Raw genomic sequence first — 17,851 nt, forward strand, 5'->3', positions numbered from 1 at the left:
TATGATTTTCATTCTTTGACCTTTCTCAAGACTTGCTTTATGATCCAGTCTAAGGTCAATTTTGGAAATTGTTCTATGCACATGAAAAGAATGTGTGCTCTGAAGTCGATGGCTGTGTGTTGGTCATACTGGTTTAACTTCTCTAGATGCTTACTGGGTTTTGTCTCCTTTTCTATCAATTGCTGAGAAAGAAACTTCCCCTCTGTTCCTAGTTTTCTAAGAGTATTGCTCATAAACAGGTGCTGGGTTTTGTCAAGTGCTCTTTCTGTATCTACTGATATGATCATGTGATTTTTATTCTTCAGCCTGTTGATGTGATGGGTTACATGAACTGACTTACGAATGTTGAACCAGCCTTGCATAACTGGGATACATCCCACTTGGTCGTGGTGTATACTTCTTTATTTTTATTTTTCCATGTGTGCAAAGCACAGGTGTTAAAAACAACGTAACAAAAATAGAAGAGAGGCCAGTAGCCTCAGTGGGACAGTGCTGAAGCAGAGCCCCATACTCAGACCTGCAGAGAGAGGTCTAGGGTTGGCAGGCAGGGAGGTTGGGCCTCGGGTGGAAGCCCTCTGGCCGAGAGTGGGGATCTTGAGGGGCTGGGGGCGGGCTGGAGGGAGCCTGGTCAAGATGAGGCTGTGAGCTCAGCTGAGTCTCACAGGTAGGACTGCAGGTAATCAGCAAAGAGGGCCTTGGCCCGGTGTAGGACACGCCCCAGCGGGTGCTTCCCCACAAGGCGGTCAAAGTGCATGGCCACCTCGTGGTAATCCAGCCCGTTCCTCATGATTTGACCCCGGTGCTCTAACAGGATGGCGAGGCAGAGAAAGAGCATGAACGGGTTCCCCTGGCCAAGCTCCTGGGGTGGTGGCAGGGACTTCCCAGGGTCTTGTGGGGAGCCCACTTCTGGCATCAAAAGGGATCCTGCAGCCACGGCACCAGCAGGAGAGGCCTCCAGGGAGGACCGCTGAGACGAGGAGGATGGGGAGCCAGGGAGGGAAGGGGAGCAGAGGAGTGCGTCTGAGGAGTTCAGCAAGGGCTTGGAGAGGGACTTGGAGCTGATGAGGACAGTGGGATGGAAAAGCTGGGCGAGAGGGTCCCTCCTGGGGCGGCTGCTGTCCCTGAGTTGCTGGAGGTCATCCAGACTGGCTGGTCCCGGGAGCTGCCCCCCACCACCAGGCTCCTGGCTGGTCAGGGCCAAGGGGTCAACAGCCTCTTCAAAAGCACCGCCTCTCCCACCGGCAGGCCTGGGCCTGTGCCCCTGTCGCAGGGGCTGCTCCCCGCAGCTCCTGGAGCCAGTGTCGGCCCCGTGGCTGGGGGACCCGACGAGTTCGACCTCCCGTTCGGGAGGATCTGGAGGCAGCGAGCTCCAGGTGACCTCGAGCATGCGCAGGGCATCCTCAAAGGCGAACTCCCGCTTGAGCTCGAGCAGCAGCCAGCGGTAGCAGAAGAGGAGGTTGTGGGCCCCCGCCTCCCGCAGGTACCGGTAGAAGTCGGGGTCCACGTGCCGCAGCAGCAGCTGGAGGTGGGCGAACTTGACGGCCATGGCCCAGCCGTCCGTCCGGGTGGAAGTTGGGGGCCAGGCGCCGCATGATGGCGCAGAAGCAGAGGAAGGCCTGGCCTTCGTGGTCCAGCGCCGCCAGGAGGGGCGAGGCCAGGTCGCTCATGCCCTGGCGGTAGGACACCTGCGGGTGGGTGACGGCGTAGGTGGTGAGCAGGTCGTGCAGGGCTCGCAGGTGCGGGCCGTCCTCGGGCCCCGCGTAGTAGGGGTGCGCCCGGTCGGTGCGCCGCACGTCCCGGAGGACGGCGCCGCGGATGCGCTCCAGGTCCTCGGGGCTGGCGCGCTGCGCCCACTCGCTCTTGAGCCGCTCGTACTCCCGGCTCTTGCTGCTCACGTAGGCGGCCCGCTGGCGGGCGGTCAGGCGGGCCGGCAGCACGTTCAGCAGGTGCTGCCACACCACCCCGCGCAGGGAGGGCGCCACCCCGCCCTGGTAGATGCGCAGGCGCAGCTGCGCCGGGCGCGAGAGCCGGCCGTCGGGGTGCAGGTACGCGTGGAACTCGGCCTCGCTCAGCGGGGGGCAGAAGGGCTTGGCCTCCTTCCCGGGGGACCAGCTCAGCACCTGCTGGACCCTGGACCAGGTGCGGCCCACCTGGGCGAGGAGGCCCTGCGTGAAGGGCAGGGCAGCCGCCGCCGGGGGCGCCCGTTGCTCCGGCAGCGGCACGTCGGGGCCGGCGGCCTCCTGGGGGCCGAAGAGGTCCCCGTCTTCCAGCAGCGGGCGGGCCTCCGCCGGCCACAGGTCCAGCCGCAGCTGCAGGAAAGGTTTGGAGGCCGCGGCGAAGGCCGTGCTGAGGTCCCGGTCCGACCGGAGCGGGAGGTAGACCTCCTGCCCCAGCCCATCCCGGCCCCGGTAGCGGAGGTCAAAGTGCTTCCCGCTCAGGTCAAACGCTCGGGCGAGGATGTGCTGCAGCACCTCGAGGGGGGTGATCTGGGGGTCAACCGCGAAAGAGCGGCGCTCGGGTGGCAAGAAGCCCGCACATTTCTGGACTCGGACTCGTACCACCTCCTGCTCCTCCTCCTCCTCCTCCTCGGCCCCGGCCGCTTGGACTCCCGGGCCAGGCGGGGATGCTCCGGAGCCGGCCAAGGCTGAGGACCCACAGGCCGAAGCCATCCCGGTGGCAACACGCCTTGGAGGGACGGTGACGGTTGCCCCGCTACTTGCGTGCGATTCCAGAGAGCAGCACCCGCAGCCCCACCCCAGGCCCAGGCGCAGGCGCAGAGGGCGTGCGGGACCCTAGCAACCCCCCCACCCCCCACCCCTCCCACCCCGCACAGAGTGGAGGTCGCCTCTGTACCTACAATTCTCTTTATACATTGTTGGGTTTGATTTGCTAATATTTTGTTGAGAATTTTTGCATGTATGTACATGAGAGATATTGGTCTACAGCAGTGGTTCTCAACCTTCTGGCCCTTTAAACACAGCTCCTCATGTTGTGACCCAACCATAAAATTATTTTCGTTGCTACTTCAGAACTGTAATGTTGCTACTGTTATGAATCGTCATGTAAATATCTGATATGCGGGATGGTCTTAGGCGACCCCTGTGAAAGGGTCGTTCCACCGCCAAGGGGGTCGCGACCCACAGGTTGAGAACCGCTGGCTACAGTTTCCTTGACTGTCTGGTTTTGCCGGGGTCCAACCCCAGCAGGTCCAGGGGTCCCCAAAGGTGTGGATGGAGTCGGCGAAGAAGGAATGACACGGAGACGGAGTTCAGTTGATCAGCAGCCTAGCCAGGATCTCTAGCCAGGATCTCCAGCCAAGTTCTGGTCTGGATCTCCAGCGAAGTTCTGCTGTTTATTGTTTTGTTACATCCGTATTTATACCAGTTGATTTTAATCCTGTCAATTTCTATTACAAAGGTTAGGGCGTTTCTTATCTCCATTCCAGGGAGTAAAGATTATGTAGCTTAAGCATGATTGTTTGTAGTGATTAACTACCCGCCTGGCACTTAGTTAAGGAGTTTCATCCCCTCCCTGACTTCAGGGAAAAATTCCTACCTGGGGAAACAACCTTTCTAGGAGAGGCATCCCCTCCCTGACTTCAGGGAAAAATTCCTACCTGGGGAAACAACCTTTCTAGGAGAGGCATCCCCTCCCTGACTTCAGGGAAAAATTCCTACCTGGGGAAACAACCTTTCTTGGAGAGGTGACCTTGGTTAAAACACACAGCGCTAAGGGGAGCAAACATAAGAACAGTATGCTATATACGCCAGGTCCCTTGAAACATATGCTTCGCAGATGTTTCTTTCCTGCAGCGACTGTGTCAAGCAGCAAGGATGGACCGGCTTCCGGCATGGTTTTGCTGTTCGGGTAATGTTGGCCTCATAGAATGAGACAGAAAGTATTCCCTCTGCTTCTATCGTCTGGAAGAGGTTGATTGCCTAGAATGGGTATAATTTCTTCAATTCCTGGTTCAGTTCGCCAGTAGGTGCTTTCTGGTTGGGAAGGTTACAAATTATCAATCCAATCCCTTTAATAGGTATAGGCCTATACAAATAGTCTATTTTTCCTTGTGGGAGTTTTGGCAGATGGTGCTTTCAAGGAATCGGTCCATTTCAGGTAGGTGACCAAGTTTGTGGGCATAGAGTTATTCATCATTTTCCTTTATTATCCTCTTAATGTACATGAGATTTGTAGCGATGCCCCCCTTTCATTTATGCTAGTAATTTGTATCTTCTCTTTTTTCTTTTTCTTAGTCTAGCTAAAAGCTTATTGCTTGATCTTTTCGAAGAATCAGCTTTGGGTTTTATTGAATTTCTTTATTGATTGTATATTTTCAATTTTATTGATTTCTTTTTAAAAAATTTTTATTGAATTGATTGGGGGACATTGGTTAATAAAATGATATAGGTTTCAAGTGTACAATTCTATAATACATCATTTGTATATTGCATGCTGGAAAACAGGAAAACCAGTGGTATAATTCAATTCAAGTCTAAGAACCAGGGGAGCCAATGGTATAACTCCCAGTCCAAGGCCAAAGTCCTAAGAACTGGGGGGTGGGGTGGGTGGGGGGCACTGGTGCAAGTTCTGAAATCCAGAGGCCCAAGGACCAGGAGCTCCAAGGTCCAAGGGCAAGAGAAGATGGATATCCCAGCTCAAGAGGAAACAGGTGGAATTTGCCCTTCCTTCTCCCTTTTTGTTTTCTTCTGGCCCTTAACAGATTGGACAATACCTGCCTATCTTGGTTGAGGGCAAATATTCTGTACTCAGTCTACTGAATCCAATACTCATCTCTTCCACAATAATGGTTTACCAGCTCTCTGGGGCATCCCCTATCCTGGTCAAGTTGACACGTCAAAAAATTAGCGATCACAGCATATTAATCACAGTTGTTTCAAATTCTGGGCCTGATCATTTCAGCACCCCTGCCATATCTGAGTCTGGTTCTGATGCTTGCTCTGTCTCTTCAAACCGTGTTTCCTGCCTTTTAGTATGTCTTGGAATTTGTTTCTTGATAGCCACACAAGATATACTTGGTAAAAGGACCTGCTGCACATAGGCCTGTAGTAGTGTGGTGGTAGGTGGGGGGAGGGGAAGCCTTCTATAGTCCTAGGATTAGGTCTCAGTCTTTTGATGAGCCTTTGCCTCTGGACTGTGAACTTCACAAGTATCCATTTTCCATCATTTCTGCAGAAATATTATATGTCATTCTTATGTCTTAAAGATAGCATATATTGCCCTAGCTGGTTTGGCTCAGTGGATAGAGCATTAGCCTGTAGACTGAAGGGTCCCAAGTTTGATTCTGGTCAAGGGCACATGCCCAGGTTGCAGGCTTGATCCCCAGTCGGGGATGTGCAGGAGGCAGCTGATCAGTGATTCTCTCTCATCAGTGATGTTTCTATCTCTCTTTCCCTCTCCCTTCCTCTCTGAAATCAATAAAGCTATATTAAAAAAAAATAGCATATAGTTGGGTCTTGTCTTTTTAAAAGTCCAGTCTGATAATCTCTTTCTTTGAGTATATAGATCATTTACATTAGATGTAATTATCAGTATGGTTGGATTTAAATACTATCTTTCTATTTGTTTTCCATTAGTCCCGTGTGTTTTTATTTCTTTTTATCTGCCTTCTTTTGAATTAACTGACTGTTTAAAAATATTACTTTTATATCTATTAATGTCCAATATCTATACTTCTTTTAAATATTTTTAGTGGTTGCTTTAGGGCAAGGGTCAGCCTATGTGAAGACAGCACAGACTTTCCATATATCCTGGGCTCAGTTTTCCTATTATTAACATCTTACATGATAATGGTTCATTGGTCACAATTAATTAACCGGTAAGACATATTATTCTCAACTAAAGTCCATACTTTATTCAGATTTCCTTAGCTTTTTAAAAATTGTGAGAAAAGACACATAACATAAAATTACTCTTAACCATTTTTAAGTGTTCCGTTTGCTAGTGGTAAATACATTCCCATCGTTGCGCAACCAATATACAGATTTTCATCTTGCAAAACTGAAACTTTATATCCATTAAACAACTCCCCATTTCTGCCCCCCTGCACCCCTACCCCCCGCCAGGCTCTCATAACCACCACTCTACTTTCTGTTTCTAAGGACGTGACTACTTTACTCCATCTGTGTGGAATCACACAGTACTTATGTGCCTTTTATGACTGGTTTATTTCACTTAGCATACTGTCCTCAAGGTCCATTTGTATTGTAGCACGTGTCAACATGTTCTTCCTTTTTAAGGACAAATGATATCCCGTTGTATGTGTGCACCATATTTAGTTTATCCATTTACCCGTCAGTGGACACCTGGGAGATTTCCTTTGTTTTTACCGAGTGTTCTTTTTCTGTTCCAGGATCCCACCCAGGATCCCATCCAGGATCCCAACCAGGATCCCATCCAGGATCCCATCCAGGGCCCCATCCAGGGTCCCATCCAGGGTCCCATCCAGGGTCCCATCCAGGATCCCATCCAGGATCCCATCCAGGGTCCCATCCAGGGTCCCATCAGGGTCCCATCCAGGGTCCCATCCAGGATCCCACCCAGGGTCCCATCCAGGATCCCATCCAGGGTCCCATCCAGGGTCCCATCCAGGGTCCCATCAGGGTCCCATCCAGGGTCCCACCCAGGGTCCCATCCAGGGTCCCACCCAGGGTCCCATCCAGGGTCCCATCAGGGTCCCATCAGGGTCCCATCCAGGGTCCCATCAGGGTCCCATCCAGGGTCCCATCAGGGTCCCATCCAGGGTCCCATCCAGGATCCCATTCAGGGTCCCACCCAGGGTCCCATCCAGGGTCCCACCCAGGGTCCCATCCAGGGTCCCATCAGGGTCCCATCAGGGTCCCACCCAGGGTCCCATCCAGGGTCCCATCAGGGTCCCATCAGGGTCCCATCCAGGGTCCCACCCAGGGTCCCATCAGGGTCCCATCCAGGGTCCCACCCAGGGTCCCATCCAGGATCCCACCCAGGGTCCCATCCAGGGTCCCATCCAGGGTCCCACCCAGGGTCCCATCCAGGATCCCACCCAGGGTCCCATCCAGGGTCCCATCAGGGTCCCATCCAGGGTCCCATCCAGGGTCCCACCCAGGGTCCCATCAGGGTCCCATCAGGGTCCCATCCAGGGTCCCATCCAGGGTCCCATCAGGGTCCCATCCAGGGTCCCATCCAGGGTCCCATCAGGGCCCCATGCAGGATGCCACATTATATGTGGTCATCATGTGTCCTCAGGCTCCTCTGAGCTACGACCGTTTCTCAGACTCAGGGCTCATTCTAATGTTCCGCCTTTCCATATTTATAACATCCTTTGCCAACAGTAAGAAACCTAGTTCATTCCCTCAACAAATTTACGTATTGGGACCATCCCACTGTGGGTAACCGATGCCCCATTGCCACTGCTCCCTGCCTCATGCTGCCCCCGCCACCTCCTCCCCTACATGGATGTGCTCCTCACCTCAACAGACTCTGACATCTCACACCTTCTGGGTGCCCCGCCACAGCCCTTTAGAGGTGCCCTGCTCATCCTTCATGGACTCCATCTCCTGGTGCTTGGCCACTGCCCTGGTCACACGTCCCCTTCACTCTCAGGGTCCGAGCTCCTGTTCTGGGCTGTTCTCCTACTTGGATGCCCTCCCTTCTCTGCTTGAGCACCAACATTCTGGCCAAGGCCATCTGCCTACGTGATTGAGCTCTCTCTCTCTCTCTCTCTCTCTCTCTCTCTCTCTCTCTCTCTCTTCTCTCTGATGCCCCCCCCCCCACATTGAAGACACACTCCTTACTTCACTTGAGCCCCCAAACCAGGTGATAGGCAACTGCCTTTCTTCCCCCACTTCTGTACTGAACTGTTCTTAAAAAGAACAGAAGGAAAGAGAAAAAGAAGGAGGAGGAGGAGGAGGAGGAGGGGGAGGAGGAAGAGGAGAGCTGCCTGGCAGTTTTTTGTATTGAAAGGGGAACGTGGTGTGTGGCAGGTTGTAGAGGCTCTGGGGACATGGTCTTTTCCACGGAGCGTTTCATTTCCGCCCACAGCCACAGTGCAGGTAAATGGTCTCGATGCAGTGACGCTGGTCTGGTCCAGTTTTCCCTCATTCCTGGGTGTGGCCCTTTGCAGGGTCTCAGCTGTAAGCCAGATTGGAGCAGGTTGAGGAATGAATGGCGGCTGAGACAGCCCTTCTGAGAAGTGCCGCTGGGAAAGGGAGGCGAGAGCCAGGAAGGTGATTTGAGGGTTCAGGGGTGTAGGGTGGTGAGAGACACTAGCGTGTGTTTGTGGGCAGATGGGAAGGAAACCGTCAAGTGGGAGGTGTGGGCCGCACCGGGAGAACAAGGTGGGGGCCAGGGCAGGTGGGGGCTAGGGCAGGTGGGGGCCCCCTGTGCCTGGGAGGGGGGCTTTGGACAGGAATGGGCCCCGTCTCTCAGGGTGAGGAGAGGACACGGTGGGACACTGCCTGCCTCTCCGCGGGGCTGCTGTTTCCTGGAACGGCTGGAGATGAGGTCTCAGCAGAGAGGGCAGCCCACGGAGGGGAGAGCCATGGGGAGAGAGTGGGAAGCAGTGAGTGGGCTGCAGGGGGGGAGGGGGGCCGTGGGGGGAGGGAGCTCCATGAGCAGAAGGCGGCTGGGGAGGGAGAGGGGGCTTCATACGTGGGAGGGGGCTCAGAGGTCCCATTTCCTTGTCTAGACAGGAGCACCTGAGAGCAATGACTGTCCCCGCCCCTCTGACGAGGGACTCAGCCGCAGATGGGGCAGTGAGGAAGTGGCCTCTTTGCTACGTCTTCTCTGGGCTGGGGGCGGGGAACATCGAGGGTGAGCCCCAGCCTTTCTGCCTCTCAGTGAGTATGGCAAGTGGGGTCCTCCCCTCCCCTCCCCAGCGAAGCCTTTTGCCCCTGGGGCCCTGAAGCAGCCGGGGGTCCTGGGTGAGGGTGGGAGTGGCAGGGAAGGGGCTGAAGGCTCACCCTGCCCTCCCCTCCATTAACGTGGGGGCAGGCAGGGGGACGGCAGCCCCAGGCTGAATTTGTTACTCATTTTGCTCTTGGCTCTTCTGGTGGAAAAATCGAAGCGCTCCCCCTGGTACAGCTGAGGCGGAGAGGGTGAGCGTGGCTGGGAGGCCATCCTGGCAGGGGAGTCGCGGGGCGGGCAGGCGGGGCCTGGCAGCCTGGCCGGGAAAGACTGCCCCCCTTCCCAGCCCCCTCAGCTTCTACGTGGCTCTCCAGGCCCAGGGCAAGGTCCAGAGGCTGAGCTTGGGGCTGGGGCCTGGGGCCTGGGAGGAAGCAAGCACTGGCTTGGGCTCAGCCTCAGGCTCATAGCACCCCCTTCCCGGGCTTGTCCCCAAAACAGGCTCCCAGAGTCCCCTTGGGCTCCCGGAGGAAACTGCGGGGGGAGCTGCTGTAGGAGAGATCTGAGTGCGACTGGGAGAGGGCTTCCTCCTGGGGGGAGGGGGGGAGGACTGTGCTTAGGGGTCCCCAGGCAAGCTCGGGGCGCTTCCCGAAAACCTGCAGATGCTGGAAGTCTTTCTGTAGGTTCCCGGGGTCACAACCACCATCCCCGCTTCACAGACGGAGAAACTAAGGCTCCAAAAAGTCAAAGGTCGCCGAGCAGAAGTGGCAGAGGCAGAACTGGAACCCAGTTGTGTCTGGCTCATTGGACGGTGTTCTTTCCCAGCAATGGACCCTGAGCGCCTCCCTCCTTTGCCCCGAGCCCCCTGAGCGGCTCCTGGGGGGCAAGAGCCTTGCAGGAATCCACGAGGAGGGGCACGCCCCACCTCAGCACGGACCCTGTCTCTCTCCCGTCTCTCTCACTTGGCCCTGGGGGCCTGAGGAGACCTCCCCTCCACCCACCCTCCCTCCATCTTTCCAGCAGCCCCAGTCCCTGCCCCGGCCCCTCTCCAGCCGGTGGAAAGAGGAGCCCAGAGAGGAGCCCAACCACTTTCCCTCTGGAATCTGCTGCCTCTGCTGCGATGGGGAAACCATCTGGAGTGCATTACGGGCCGGGCCGTGGGGAAAGCTGAGAGCAGGAAAATGTGAGCTGGCCCGGCAGTTCCCGGCTGCAGGAAGAGGGGGCTCAATGCTCTTCAGGGGACAGGCCAGCAGCTGCCCCCCCTCCCCGGTCCTTGATGGGGCAGAGCAGGGAGGTGCCCAGGAAAGGGTGGTCTGGGGAAGGCAGGGCCCAATTGGAACATGCTTGTCTTACCTACCCTCCCATTTCATAGAGGAAGCCCATGTTCAGAGAGGGATAGTAGCTCCCCCAGGGCCACAGAGCCAGTCGGGAGGAACAAGATCAGAGTTGGAACCCTTCCACGCTATGCACCCCTATAGACAGTGGAAGTCCCCAGCGTGGAGCCAGGGGCCAAGCTGAAGCTGATGAGTTTTCTCTCTCTCACCTTCAAAAGAGCGAAGCAAAAGGGCAAAGGCTCATGGGACAGGAAGGAATAGCCTTCCTTCTTTGGGGGTCTCCGTTCCTTGCCTCCCAATGCCACTCTTGCCCCCCATGCCCTCCTTCCCTGGAGCCTGATCCCTGAGGAGGGCCGGGTGGGGCCCTGGGCTGGGGCCTCGAGGCTCTTCCTCTGGGTCCCAGGAGCCCCCTCCCCCGCGCAGGGCCCCAGCCCCAGACGTGGCAGGGGAGCTGGAGGGAGGTTCTCCGCTCCCTCCCAAGTGCTGTGCTGGCGGCTCCCGAAATAAAAATCAAATGTGGGCTTGGCAGCCGGAGTGGGGTGGGAGACGCAGCCGCGAGCGGCGGCAGCGATGCTGCGCCTTCATTCTTTCCATTGTAACTTCACCTCCTAACCTCTGGCATTTTAATTATTCTCCTACCCGCTCGCTCTCCCCGGGCCAGAGGGTGAGCTCACCCTTTCCTCCAGCCTGGGATGGGGGTGGCCGCTGCCGGGACCCCCAGCCCACTCCTGGGAAGCCAGATGGGGGCCAGGCAGGGGCACCAGGCCCGCCCCCCCGCTGCTCCCTGCTGCCCCCCCCCGCCCCCCCGCAGTCCCAGGCTCCCAGGCATCCAGCCTGGCACCCAGGGCTCCATGTGTGAAGCATTCAGTCTGCACACCCACGGCTCCATTTCATGGTGGCCACTGTCTTAAGCCAAAGCACCACCAGCGCAAGGCCCGTTTTGTGGACGACGCGGCCATATCCGTGTGGGCAGAGCGGGGCCTGGGACCTGAGCCTGTAGCTCCTGGTCCTACACTCTTCCCAAAGCCAGGAAGCAGGCAAGAATAGCTCCGCCCCGATTATCCGCCTCGTCTCCCAGAATGTCCTTTTCTCTTCTCCCAGAGGTAAGTGGTTTAAAGCATTAGTTTGATGTTAAAACATACAAGGACGTAGTATGGAGTAAGAAGTAAAATGCCTATGAATTAAACAACAATCTTCACCGGAGAATATGTTTATTGATATTAGAGAGAGAGTAAGGAAGGGAGGGGGACAGAGAGAGAGAGAGAGAGATCCATCAGTTGTCTCCCATTCTCACCCTGAATGGTAATCGAACCAGCAGCTCTTTTGGTGCACAGGACGATGCTCCAACCACTGAGCCACCCAGCCGGGGCTGCCTAGGAACTGTTTAGGTAGAAAACAAGTTTGTAAAGAAGATGTCCACTGAGGCCGTCCACAGATGCCAGGGAGCGTCCTCCTCCTGGGCCTGGCCCTGAACTTCGGAGGGATGCTGGTCATCTCTGGCTGTGGCCAGTTTGTCTGGATCCCAGGCTGCCACTGAAGATGCTGTGGGTGCCAGTGGGCAGCTGGGCTCATCCTGGGACCCCGGGGCCTGGGGCTGGATTCCTCTGCTGATTCTATGTGTCTCCTGGGGAGGTGAACGCCCACAGGGTAAGCAGTACAGACGGGGCAGCCTCAACCCTGAGCCCCAGGCCAGAACCCTAACCAAGGTCTCCTGCTCCGTTCCAGGCCCTGGAACCTCCCCACGCCACTGCCCCAGAGGCCCCGCTCTGGGGTGAAGCCATAGGTCTTCTTCCTTCTTGCTCTGTAAATCTCCATCCACACATGATTCCTGGGCGCCTCCCCTGTTGGTGCCGGGCCTTGTGAAGGGAAGCTGTGTCTGGGTAAAGAGCGAAGCCCTGTGATGGGGAAATTAAGGTGTCAGCAGCCCCCGGAAGGAAACTCCTGACCTGCCCGGAGGGAAGACCATGGGGAAAGCCTTCGCAGAGTCAGTGAGGACGAAGAGGAGCCTGAGGAAGAGCGCTGTGGGCCGGGCCGAGGAACCGCACCTGCCAGGTGCAGGGCTGGCAGGGGGTGGGTGCTGAGAAGGAGCCCCGGGGGTACAGGCAGTGGGAGGACATGACCCAGCGTTGCTCTGGGAAGATTTCTGGGGGAGTGTGGAGGATGGATTGGAACGTGATCAGCATGCAGGCGGGATGGCCACGAGGAAGCTGCCACAGAGGTCCAGGTGGGAGGTGGTGGACACCAGGCCCAGACCTCGGGCAGCGGCGCGGGAAGAGGCGCACAGAGACGTAAGAGGCAGGAGTCCCGGGACTTGGTGACCGGTTGGCAGAGGGGTAAGCGCTGGCCCGGGTTTCTGGTTTGAACTCTGGCTGTTGAACGCGGTGACTTCAACACACCGTACGCCATCCAAGGGGCCAGACTCACCAGGTGGCCAGATGGGTGGCGGTCCCCTGGAGAAAGCGGAGAGGAAAGGAGCCAGGTCTGACCTGAGGGACGATGAAGAAACAGAGCTTGCAAAGGAGCTGGAGAAGGGGTGGCCAGAGAGGCAGCAGGGAAACCGGGGCAGGGAGGGGCCTCGAAGCCCCCGAGGCAAGAGGCTCTTAAAGGAGGCGAGGCGGGCTGTGTGCTGTGGGATGAGAAGGGACACGTGGGTCCGAGGAGCTCCTTGCCTCCTCTGATCCCCAGTCTTCCCTTCTCTCTGACCCCCAGCCTTGCCCACTCTCTATCCCCCTCTGCCTGTCTCCCCCCTCTGCCTGCCCCCACCCCCAGCCTCCCCACCCCAATGCACCCTCACTCTCCCCTCCTCTCTGACCCAAAGGGTCAATGTTTCTAAGGAAAACTTCATGCCACCCTCACCCCACTCAGGTGCTGGTCGCTCTTCCTGGCTCCTGAAATCACCTCCTTGCACCACCAGCCCTGCATCACATACACCCCTCACCAGAGCATCACCCAGAGTTCACACCACCACCTGTCCCCTGGGTGGCCCAGCCCTGCATCACATACACCCCTCACCAGAGCATCACCCAGAGTTCACACCACCACCTGTCCCCTGGGTGACCCAGCCCTGCATCACATACACCCCTCACCAGAGCATCACCCAGAGTTCACACCACCACCTGTCCCCTGGGTGGCCCAGCCCTGCATCACATACACCCCTCACCATAGCATCACCCAGAGTTCACACCACCACCTGTCCCCTGGGTAACTCAGCACCCTCTGATTGAGTACCCCTGGGGTGCCAGGCTCCAGGACAGCTCAGGCAAGCCTGACCCCAGGGGCTTCTGGTTTAAAGAAGAGTGAAACAACAACCCAGTTGCAGAGTGAGAGGGGAGGGCGTTTGCATCTGGCAGAGGGATTCGAGCAGGCTTCACGGAAGAGGTGACTGCACGGGACCTCGAATGACCAGCAGGATTTGGTCAAGAGGCGATGGGAACAGAAGGAATCGCAGGTGGAGGGAGTGTGGTGAGAAAGGGATGGAAGTGGACAAGGGGGCCCAACATTTGTGCAGCGGTCAATAGCTCAGGGTGGCCGGTGGCCTCAGAGTGGGGCCACAGCGGGGGCAGAAGGCTGCGAGGAAAGGGGTCAGACCATGTGGCCTGGAACGCGAGCAGGAAGACTTCAGACTTTGTGCCCGGCTGCCTCTTGACCAGGGGCTGTGGGATCTAGCGCTGCGTCCTCACTCATTCATTTGGGAACTACTGATCGAGCTCCTAGTCTGTGCTCTCAGGTGCTGAGATGCTGTAAGAGACAGAGCGGAGCCCCAGCTCCCGGAAGAGACACAGACTCTAAAGTCGCAAACAGACTAAAAATTAAGATCATGATGGGGGTGGCGAAGGAAATAATGACTGGCCATGTGAGAGCGGAGCCTGTGTCCCGTCTCCCCCTCAGACCGAGGCCTCCTGAGGCCAGAGCCTGGGTCTCCTCCATCAGACGGAGGGCCCTGCACCTCCGGGCAAGGGCGGAGCATGGGGCATCTGGGAGCAAGAGCAGAGCGTCTAGCAAGCTCCAGGAGTGGCTGCTTCCCAGCCCAGGGACCCTCCGGCAGGGTCATCTCTGCCCACATGCTGCCCATTGTCCCCCCACCCCCACCCATCATTACGTCTCTCAACCACCAGCGGCTCCCCGTGCAGCTGGGACCCACCACCTGGAGCCCAGGCCGTGGAGGAGACTGCAAACCCCGTCTGCTGCTGGAGAAGGCAGGTCTGGAGGGGCCTGGGAGGGCCTCCAAGGAGGTACCCAGGGACCGAGGGGAGCAGGGATCTTGGAAGGGACCCACCTTCCCAGGCAGGCCCGAGTGGGAGGGCCTCCCTCTCCCCTGTCCATCCATCCCCCCACCCCATTAAACCCTTAAATTACCCTCGCCCCACCCAGCGCTATAGAGAGTGCCCCAAAATAAATCCTAAATTACATGCTGCCTGGGGGTGACCACAGCTCTCCTTCCTCCCTCTCCAGCAAACAGACCCGCCCTACCCAATGCCGGGTGTTGGGGGGGGGGAGGGCGCCCCAAATGGGCTATTTATACAGCTCCCCTCTTTGCTGTCTGGCCCTGGTGTCCTTGGGCGAGGCCCAGGCTGGCTACACGGCCCTCCTGGGAGTTGTAAGGGGTTGGGGAGGCTGGGAGGCTCTCCAGGAATTTAGAGTCTAAATCAGGTTGCTTTGGGGCAATGCTAACAATTACTCTCAGGCACAGCAGAGATCTGGACTGTCCGGAGCACAGTGGGCATCTGGTCCCCCAGGAAAGCAGCCCGGACTCCGGCCTTCTGGGGTGCTGCCCTCCCAGAGAAGGGGGTGAGGGAGGAAGAGGGAGAGAGAAGGAGAAGGAAAAAGAAGGATTGAGAGAGATGAGAAAGAAAGGAGAGAGAGGGGTGAGATAATTGAGAAGAAAAAGAGGGGGTGAGATTAATTGAGAGAGAGGGATATTGAGAGCGAGCCTTCACCCCCAGCTGCTGAGGGGAGCAGTTCTGAACGCAGGGCACCCCGCACAGCACCCAAGAAGAGCTGGCGTCTCTGTCTCTTGGACCCTGGCACAGAGCAGGGGGCTGGACATGGCTATTGTGAGACCATGGGCTTAAGCCAAGGACCTCCCTGGACCAAGCCATCGTCCACTCTGGGAGCCTGGCTCCCACAGAGGGGCTGCTCCCCTCAGGAAGTAAAAGGGGCGGAGAGGGGAGAGGCAAGAGAAAAAAGAGTGGGAGGCAGAGAGACGTACGCCCACAGAGAAACGCAAATGTGGACAAAGACAGACATGCGGGGGATGGAGCATGACCGTGACCGAGGGAAGGAGAGGAAGAGGAGGAAGAGGGGGTACTTCCGGGGCCCCGGGCCTGGCATCTCTCATCTCTACCGCGTGGCACCCATGAACCTGGATGCCTGTCCACTGCCCACTGGCTCCTGGGCCCCCTCCCTGCCCTCCGCCCTCCCCTCTGGGAATGTGGGTGAAGGGCCCCCAGCCTGCCCAGGAGGGAGACACTCCTGAGTGCTCCACCCCTGCCCTGGCGCCTGCTCACTCCCCAGAGGCAAGGCCATAACCTGCCCCTCATGGGGGGTGGGGGTCCTCCTCCTGCTTGGCTGCCCTATATGAGTGTGTGTGTCGGGGGGAAGTGGTGAATCCAGAGAAATAAGTGCCCCCCCCCCCCCCCGCACTTGGACTCAGCCCAGAGGAGGAGAGGGGAGGGAAGGAGTGGAGGGGCTGGGAGAGCCTAGGAATGGGGTTAGCCTCCAGGCTTTAGTCCCAGGAGGAGGGATGGAGATGGCCAGGGACGGGCGGTGTGTGGGCGGTGGTACTGCAGTGTCTGGAGGACCATGTACACATCCAAGTTCATCTTTCATGCTGGTGATTCGGGCTGGGGCTCAGCCTCTCTGGGCTCCACCCACAGTAAAAAGAGGGAATAGGACCTGGTCCCAGCCACCACTGAGGGGGCATATTTGCACTCACACGTGAAGTGGGTACCAAGAACTGTGCCCCGCACCTGGTGTGTGTGAGTGTGAGTGTGAGTGTGTGTGTGTGTGTGTGTGTGTGTGTGTGTGCTGGGTGGGCATGGGGAACAGAGGATTCCTATGCTGCCTGAGGCGGTCAAGGGCCCCGCAGCATGGGGTGGGGGTGCGAGTCACAACAGCCCCCCTTAGCGGGGGTGACACATCGTCTCCTGATTAAACTTGATTATCTGTCTGCTCGCTGGGTCCCCATGACCCCCACCTGCCCAGAAAACACTGTTTATAGGGCCTGGGCATCAGACCTGTCATTTAGCTGGAGGAGACAACCCAAGCCACAGGCGGGAGCCCAGCCTCTGTGGAGAAGCAGTGCCCAGCTCGCGGCGGGCAGCAGCCCAGACACTTAGTGCCCTGTTTACCCTGGCATGGGTGGCTGGCACAGGTGGGGCTCTCCAGGGAGCGGCCAGAGGCCCAGCCAGCAGACCCACCTGGAGGCCAAAGAGGACGCCAGGACAGAGGCTCTATGGAGCTGGGGGAGGGGGGGTGCATGGAGGGGCATCCAGCCCAGCTGCCACTGGTCCTGGCACTGCAGCCCACAGGGCACTGCTCCCCAAATTTTAGGGCCCCCTTAGCTGCCCTGCAGGAGAAAACTCACACCAGCCGAGGCCCACAGGGAGAAACCACAGCTCTAAGGATTCTGAGAGCCTCCCCCAAAGAAAGCAGGGAGGCTGGAGGAGAGGGGGGACCCCAAGCCTTTGGCGCCCTGGCCTGGCCTGGATGCCCCCAGGTCCAAGGGACTCGCTTCCAGCCCCCAAAGACACACACGTGTCTTCACTTAAGAGAGCATCAAGCCCCCCCCCCCCAGCCAATCACTGTAGAGAGGCTGCCCCCACCTTCTTCCTCTGTCATCCAGACCATGGAGACCAGACCCTCAGCCGCCACACCCAACATGCACATCGTCTTCTTACACGTGTCAGACACACCACGCTCTCCCCAGCTCCCCCTTCCCCCCATGTAACCCACACTCCACAGTGAGGTCACACACGCTGCTCCTCCCGTCTCTACCCTTCCCCCCCTCCTCTGCCAGCCCCTCTTTCCACTCGCTGCCCCCTGCCTTCTGCCCCTCTCGCCTGCCTCTGGGCCCCTGGCCCGGAGGCCTCATCCTCTCCTCTCCCCATCTGCTCACGGTGGGAACCTTGAAGGCTGCGCATCCCGGGCAGCTGCTGGCAGCTACCACTCCTCCGCCCGCAGGCCCCAGGGGCTGGGGCTGCAGGGGAAGGGGAGCAGCCCCTAGCAGTTGCTCAGGACCTCACTTCCCCCTGCTCTCTGTCCCCCTCCGTGGACCTGGATTCCCGCCCCCCACCTCCATTCCAGGCTGAGTCATCCCCACATCTGGAGCCGCTGCACATCTGGAAGAGCTGAAGCTATGCAGACAACTCCACGTGGACGCCCCTCCTCCAAACCCCATCGCACCCCCACCTCTACTGACAGCTGGGGTCTGGTCCCTCAACTCGCACCTGGGCCAGGCCCTTGGTCACCTAGCAGGCACCCCGGTGACGGTGACGCCACAGGACACCCGCCAGCCTCAGGGTCTCTCCCCAGTAGCAGCAAATGCCACCACGCCACGCGGTGCCCACCCCCCTGGGTGGCAGGGCAGGGCCGGCCTTGGGGGAAGCCAGGCCCGGCCTGGGGCCCGGGAAGGAGGTGAGCCAGGCGCTGAGGAGGCAGTGGTTTGGCCCGGCAGGCGG

At 58.1% G+C, this 17,851-nt stretch overlaps 1 protein-coding gene across 1 annotated transcript; it reads right to left on the reverse strand.

Moving 5' to 3' along the window:
• Positions 1-628: 628 nt before the first annotated feature.
• Positions 629-2,669, reverse strand: LOC118671104 (TBC1 domain family member 25-like). The gene is given in 2 exon segments (XM_036338795.1): positions 629-1,549; positions 1,551-2,669. Coding segments are annotated over 2 exon segments (2,040 nt in total).
• Positions 2,670-17,851: the final 15,182 nt, after the last annotated feature.

The sequence above is a fragment of the Myotis myotis genome, unplaced genomic scaffold, assembly GCF_014108235.1.
Source record: "Myotis myotis isolate mMyoMyo1 unplaced genomic scaffold, mMyoMyo1.p scaffold_m19_p_17, whole genome shotgun sequence".
NCBI classification, from domain to species: domain Eukaryota; kingdom Metazoa; phylum Chordata; class Mammalia; order Chiroptera; family Vespertilionidae; genus Myotis; species Myotis myotis.